Source organism: Perissodus microlepis, chromosome 9 (assembly GCF_051167445.1).
Source record: "Perissodus microlepis isolate ML-2025 ecotype Zambia chromosome 9, ASM5116744v1, whole genome shotgun sequence".
Taxonomy (NCBI): Eukaryota; Metazoa; Chordata; class Actinopteri; order Cichliformes; family Cichlidae; genus Perissodus; species Perissodus microlepis.
Genome location: NC_140469.1, coordinates 20,210,692 through 20,218,155, shown reverse-complemented (window position 1 = coordinate 20,218,155; position 7,464 = coordinate 20,210,692). Strand labels below are relative to the sequence as shown.

General features: G+C 38.8%; 1 protein-coding gene across 3 annotated transcripts in view; it reads right to left on the bottom strand.

Moving 5' to 3' along the window:
- Positions 1–148: 148 nt before the first annotated feature.
- Positions 149–7,464, bottom strand: part of smchd1 (structural maintenance of chromosomes flexible hinge domain containing 1) — a 39,511-nt gene continuing 32,195 nt past the window's right edge. For all 3 annotated transcript variants that reach the window (XM_084939530.1, XM_084939527.1, XM_084939528.1), the window contains 10 exons: positions 7,293–7,419; positions 5,718–5,837; positions 5,278–5,363; positions 5,067–5,189; positions 4,795–4,976; positions 1,897–2,006; positions 1,301–1,371; positions 790–958; positions 527–685; positions 149–449 (listed from right to left, as the gene is read on the bottom strand). In XM_084939530.1, coding sequence (XP_084795656.1) covers positions 355–449; positions 527–685; positions 790–958; positions 1,301–1,371; positions 1,897–2,006; positions 4,795–4,976; positions 5,067–5,189; positions 5,278–5,363; positions 5,718–5,837; positions 7,293–7,419 — 1,242 coding nt within the window. In that variant the 3' untranslated portion in view covers positions 149–354. The remainder of the gene's footprint in view (positions 450–526; positions 686–789; positions 959–1,300; positions 1,372–1,896; positions 2,007–4,794; positions 4,977–5,066; positions 5,190–5,277; positions 5,364–5,717; positions 5,838–7,292; positions 7,420–7,464) is intronic.

Here is a 7,464-nt window from a genome sequence, read left to right as displayed (position 1 = left end):
TCTAAATGTGGATAATGGTTTATTTTGTTTCAAAGGCACAGTGATTATCTCCGTGCGTAAAATGTGCGCCTAACACTGTCGGTATGCTTAAACTTAACAAGTTTTCAGTTTTGCGTTTTTCAGAAAAGAAACGAACAAATACACAAAGTGCGATCTTAAGAATTTTTTAATGCATACATTCAGCAGATTCAGCATGCTCTGCAAAGATCATAAGCAGTTTTTACCATTACAAAAGTGTTAAAATGTACAAAAGGCATCTAAAAAATAAAATACATTGTATCAACTCAAAGTTAACAAAGAAATAAAACTACAAAAAAGACTTATAGTAAAACAATCAATTGGTCCAATCAGAATTTATGTGGAACTCTGTCTTGCTCTTTTTGAAATACTGCTGGAGGGCTGACCACCATCCACAGCGCGTCGTTTCATTCCTTTTGCTGATGCTGATGCTAGAAGAAGAACAAAGATCAATTAAAATTCAACAACATTAAAATAAAATCATCAACAACTGTCTCAAACAACATACCGAGTTCCTTTTCAATCTCTGTTAGCTGCCTCTTTTTGTCGTCCAAATCTTTTTCCTTTTGCTGCACATCAGGAGACGCAATTTTTTTAACGTGATTTTCTCGCTCCCTTTCTATTTCCTCTCTCTTCGATACAGCTGAGCAGTACTGGCTGAGCAGGTCTGTCAAGCACACCCCAGAAAACACAGAAATTACAGCATAATCTGAATCATTAAGGCTACAAAATCAAGCTTTAAAAATGTAAAATGTCCATGATTTAAGTCACCGATTTGTTCCATTAGACTGTGGTACTGCTGTGGGAGGGGGGCTCCAAACATGTGTAACGTGGTCATCGGTGGGGCCCTGTTCTGTGCACCTCCAAACTTTCCCCTGCTACTGACCCTATCCCCCTGCCTGGTCAGTATGGTGGGACATTGGATCCTGTTCTGCACCACCTGTAAACAACAGCTTTTTTTTGTTAGAGGAAATTAACCAGAGTTTCCACCGATACAGCAACACTGCTGCTGCAAAGCCAGTTCTGCCCTGGTTCCATTAAGGAGCCAGCACACAATATGACAGGTTTGAGAGCCTAGTGGACACAATCTGCAAAGGTCATCGATGAATCATTGGGTTTTGCTGGCCCCTTGAGTTTCACTCTTTGGCAGCAGTCCCTCTTTTTTTTTTTTCCCTCCACTGGAACTAATAAAAGTCTAATCAGTTCTACATTAGGCACCAGCTCTGGCACAGTGTTAGTTTAAAAAACAAAATTGCACATCTGCTTCAGCAAAGTCACTCACCGCCCTTCTGTAGTTATTTGCAGAGTCCAGGTCATCAATCAGAATAGTATCTCCCAGGATGTTCTTAAACACTAGAAAGAAAAAAATAGCACGAGCAAGAAACTTTCAGACCTGCTGGAACAAATTTAAAACTAACTTTTTTTAACTGCTACTGAAAACTTTCATAATCAAGTGGCAAGAAGCCAAGTGTTCATATTTCAATGTAAATCAGAGGCAATCAGTGTAAATTTAAACGGTAAATGCTCTAAATCCAAACAGACAGAGCCAACTTTTACCCACGACAAAGAAAATCACTACATAAACAGTCATTTTAATTTCGGGAAAGAGGCCCAATTTCTGCTCCAGCGACAGTGCCCCTGGAGAGAAAGCCCCCTTCCACCCTGTGAGGCTGGATCCCAGGTGGAAACATTTACCCCAATCTTTACAGGAGTGGTGGGGGCATAAGGGAAATGCCCCCGAAACAACAGCAAACACAGCCTGAGATGGCAAGCCTCTAAAAACCCACAGAAACGCCAGAGTCTTACTTCAAATCTGCAATAACCAAACAAACAGGCAGCGTTACGCTGAGCAGGGGAAATCCATTTAAGGCAGCTCACCGATGTCACAGCTCTCTGGATCACAGGGGTATATCAGCAGCTCTCTGGCGTACACCGGGTTCCCATGGGGTTCAAAGAGCGGGTAGCCATTTCTTATGTGTGGCAGCGGTCTGTAAGCAATTCAAATCACAACACCATGACACTTTGGTCCAAACGTAAAGGCAACATCAAACCATGCACGATCATTTCTCTTTGCATAAACGAACACTGCTTTGCTACAGTTCATGTGTAGCACACATTCAGTTTATGTGGATCTTTTCCATTTCATGCCAGAATTTGTTTTTGTGTGTGTCCTTCCAGCTGATCAACATCATTTCTGTATGATCTATAAAAATGTCTGCAGACCTTCAGAAGGTGTTTTAGATTAACTTTAGTAACCATTAAGACATCCGACGATAGATTAGTCAATCAGCTGTTTGGATTTGTGTCTTTTTTTCAGTATTTTGCAGATCAGACATGACAGTTTCTAGTGTGATGTTGACTTCATCTTAAATTCAGCAGTCGCTTCACTTTGATAAAAGAAAGACAAAAATATGTTAAAAAACTTGCACATTACATAATTGATTAATTATAATTACATAATTAATTGACTGATAATTAAGTGTAAACAGCTTTACTGTTGCATTCTAAATTAGTGCTGAAACAATGACTAATATAGATTTATGTTATTCACGTGGGGGGACTACACTTAGAAGTAATAGTACTGCAGGGAGCACTGCAGGGTTTTTAGCACTGTTGACTTTATAAAAAATCATGCATAACTGTTAAAATAGTAAATTAGATCAATAACCCATAATATACTGTGTATTCAATATTCTTTCTCTCAGAAGCAACTAAAGCACTAATACTCAGTATGAGCAGAGAAACAGTTTCCAACTAAAAATCAAGAAAACTGTTTCTCTTAAGGGGGTGAACTGTAGCAGCAATGAAAACACAGAAACTAGTGATTCTTACATGTGAGGTCTCCTTTTCTGTAAATATGCCAAACAAAGCAACGAGAAAAAGAATACAGTGCCTGAATACAACACTGTGAAGAAGCCTTGAGGAACTCCTAATTTCTCCATCCTTTGCTTGGACAATGGGAAATGGGTGCCATGATTAACTGAAACATGTGGAAACATACAAGGAAATACAGCACACAAGACAAACAGCTGATTCTGTACAATACTAACGAGCTTGAAAGTCAATTTTTGGCATGTCTTCATGAACAGTTCTCCAGGCTTCTTGAAGGACATTCAAAGCTACTCCTTGGATGTTGGCTGCCTTTCGTTCTGTTCTCCATCAAGATGATCCCAGACTTCTTCAATAATATTGATGCTCAGGCTCTGGGGAAGTTCTTTTGCTGCATTGACAGTGTGTCAATCAGTAATTCCATCAATTGATAAGATCTCCAACATAATGCGACCCCAAATTATGACAGAGTTCGGCCATGTTTTACAGATGTCCGTAGACACTCGCTGTTGTATCCCTCTCCTGACCTCCTTGTACATATTGACAATGACTGGAACTAACTTTGGCATACCTCAGCCATTTCTCCCAGTTTTCCTTCTTTAAAAATAGCTTCTTGAAAGCCATCCGTCTACTTAGACCATTTTTGATGAGGCTTTAGTGAATCGCAGATGGATCAACCGAGGACCAGATGCATCTCTCAAGTCCTGTCTCAGGTCTTTTCTGGATTTTTTTTCCTATTTCTTAAGTGCATGATGTTCAGATACTGTTAACCTGCTGTCACTGCACACCAGTGAGATCTGCCAAGTTTTTGACTAATAGCGCTTTGGGAATCAAGTTGTTGGTGCAAAAACACAATTTTGTCTGTCAAACTGTGTTATCTTTGGCATTTGTCATATATTCAGCTAAAGAAATGGAAAAAAATTATGTGGGTTTATGTGGCAGGCTGTTAGTAACAAAGTTGCTAAAGATACAATTTAAATCAGTTCTTTGCTAAGTTGTCTGTTATGTGTCATCACAACACAGCCTCATTCCTTGACTTAGGATTCTTGAATGAGTTATAGACTGTGTTTAGTGGCTTAACAAACAAAAAAATCCTGTGAAAAGGGTTTGGTATAAGGACTGGACTGAAAATTATTTAAAAAAAACAAAAAACAAACAGAAATGAAGGATGTCTCAAGTTTTTTGCAAAGTGCTTTATGTCAAACACGCCCCAGATTCAGCTTCTCATCTCTGATGCTTTACTTTTTTCCTCCCCCGTGTATCCTAAAGCAAACAAAGGCTTTCATCCTCACATTAAGAGACAAAGATTTTCATTATATTAAAATGATTTTAACAGTGAAAGAAACTTTTACCTGCAGCTCAAACAGAAACAGACATCAGATTTTAAAAAAATTTACAATAAAAATCAAATCAGAATACAAAATAAACGCACTTAAAGTTAGAAAAAATACATTCTAAAAACTAAAAGTCTTATAAAAGAGGGATGTGCCCTTAAATCACTAGCTTTGCAAAAACTGGCAATAACCTGCAGCAGCTGGTCGTTACGTAAATTTCATTAGTGTCCAAACAGCCCCAACAAAGAGCAGCAGGATGGAGTCTTATATGTGCTAATAATTACAGTCACCATTATTTTTACAGCAAATTAAAGTGAGAGACCACCTGTGTTTACAGAGTGTTACACTGTACACTAAATGTGGCTATTTTGGAGGAAAACATATTTCCAGACTCCCAAGGTTCAAAGCATACATTGATATAGTTCGACATTATTCTAGCTGACTTTCAGGCAGCCTGTTCAAAATGGAGCTGCCACAAGAGCTCTAAATTACTGTTTTTGAGAGACTTTGGGAAGGAAAGGGCTTAAAAGGAAAGACTTTAATAAAAGGACACATACATCTTCATCACACGTCAGTTAGACGCCAACACTAATAAAATACATCTTCCACGTACCTTTTTCCTGGTGGCACAAGCACGCTGTCGAGGGCCATGACCTGCTGCCTGCCCTGCGTGTCACGATAGATCCGCTGTGCTGCTTCTGTTGTTTTGGTGATGACACAGTCCATATCACCTCTGATGTGCCAGGAGATGACCCACGCAGCGGCATCATCCTGCACGAGAGCCAGGTGGCCAACCTGCATTCAAAAATTAGAGGATAAACACATCTCCAGAAAATTCATCTCAAAACAAGTACTGAATCTTTAAAAGAAAAAAAAGAAAGTTACCATTCCCAAAACATCTGCCTGTCCCCTAAAGTTGTCACGGACGGAGAAAACTCGTCGGGACACTTTCTGAATTGCTTCTGCTTCAGTAGTCTTCTTTTTTATTAGTGTATCAATATGTTGTGCCTACAGATACATAAGAAATGCAATTTCCAGTTCAGTTTAAAAAAGAAAAAGAAAAAAAAGCTGAGTGTGGATGGACATAATAACTTACAGATATGGGATGAGGGATTGTCACTTTCCTCCGGCGCAGCTCGTTTTTAAGATCACCCTCTTTCTTACTGGCAGTCAGGCAAGAAGCTAAGGGGAAAAATATTTTCATTTGCAGACAATTTTAATCACATATGGGACAGAAACCCAGATAAATTACAGATTTAAGACTATATCAAAGTCAGTGGTTTAAAAGTATTATTTCTGTAGCTATACCCATTTGCACTGACATGATTCAGGTAACTTCATTAATCCCAAAAGGAGCCGTTTGTTTGCAGCTTATCCACACAACCTACTAACACAACCTACAGTCTTTAAACACTAATCACTGTTGCATGTCAAGGCAGAGATCAACAAACAATGAAGTCTAGGAAAAAAAACTAGAACAAGGATATTTCAAATGAGACCTGGTTCAACATACAAACAGCACACAGTACATCTTACCCGTCAGCAACTCAAGGAGCTCCCTGTATGTACGCAATGCTTCGTTATATTTCTCAATAGCACTGCTGAGCTCATCTTTTTTCCTGGTCAGTTCAGACATTTTTTGCTGGTTTTGTGCATCTAAAATGGAAAAAAAAAGAAGAATTAATTGTTTATCAATTAACAGTGAATTGTCAGAAGGCAAATCTAAGCAAAAATAATAATAATAATAATAATAATAATAAACTTTATTTATAAAGCACACTTAAAAACCAAGGGTATGCCAAGGTGCTTAACAAGTAAGATAGAGAATAGGAGGAGGATAATAGAAATAGGACCAAAGCAAGTACTAAGTATGCAAGCAGATAACTGTCACTGATACATAGGAAAGCAACAGGTACAGAGCAAACAAGAATTTAAATGAGCATAAAAGTGCATGATATAAAATCATAAAAGAAATATTAACTAGAGGGAAAGGCAAGATTGAATAAGTGGGTTTTTAATCGTGATTTGAACAGTGCAATGGAATCAGATGCGCGGAGGTCGAGAGGAAGGGTATTCCACAGTACCGGGGCAGCCAGAGCAAACGCACGGTCACCCCGGGACTTCAGCCGAGATCTGGGTTGGGTCAGAAGTAGTTGAGTGGCAGATCTGAGTGTTCTAGCAGGAGTATGTGGTTTGAGAAGTTCACTAAGATAACTTGGCGCTAATTTATTAATAGTTTTGAAAGTAAGGAGTAATATTTTAAATTGAATACGGTACTTTATGGGCAGCCAATGCAAGCTAGCTAGGACAGGAGTAATATGGCAAAATTTCCTGGTACCAGTCAAAAGGCGGGCTGCTGCATTTTGGACTGTTTGCAGTCTAAGAAGAAGAGAAGAGGGAAGACCGTAGTACAAAGAGTTACAATAATCCAACCTGGAGGTCACAAAAGCGTGAATAAGCCTCTCCAGGTCCTCATGCGGAACATAATGCCTAGCCTTAGAGATAAGACGCAGTTGGTGGAAGCTAGATCTCACTACAGCAGACACTTGCTTATCGAGTTTGAGCGAGCTATCCAGCAGTACACCCAAGTTACTGACATAGTCACAAGAAAAGCTAGCAAAGGAACCCAGGGGAGCACAGAGTTGGGCACGAGAGATTTTACTGTTGAACACCACAATCTCAGTACTACAGTACTATAGTAGTGTAACAGTAGCAATACTATTATTAATACTACTCTTAAGTATAATAGCTTTAAATAGCATTTCAGTTTTTTGGCTCACAGGTAGTGATCAAAGTGGGCTGGAATGATTAGATCTGATAAATAGTTTAATATATTGTAATACAGAGATTTTTTTTGTTAGAGTTTCCAGCTAAAAGCATGCAGATACTTCCTCAACAAGTCCGAATCTAAAATCACCCCACAGTCCTTCATTATATGTTCACGTGTAGTAAAAAAAAGGAAAGAAAAAAGTTTAAAAGACATGTATTAGCGAATTTTGTAAAAACAAAAACAAAAAAAATGTATAAAAACAACAAAATTAAAGTAATGCTTTAATTTTTCAGAAATCTTAAGCTGCACGTCATAGCATTTACCACTCAGTTTTTCCATACCATTGTAAAAAAGGAAGGGGAGCTCAAAAGCAGTCAGGGTTATGAGATGGGCAGACACTTCAGGTTTGAAGACAAGGATGTAGGTGCTGCTATTGTCACCGGGGCTATTCTCCCTGATAGCCAGCCTCTGAGGAGAGCAAGTGAACAATTATCATAAGCCCTGAGGGGCCCT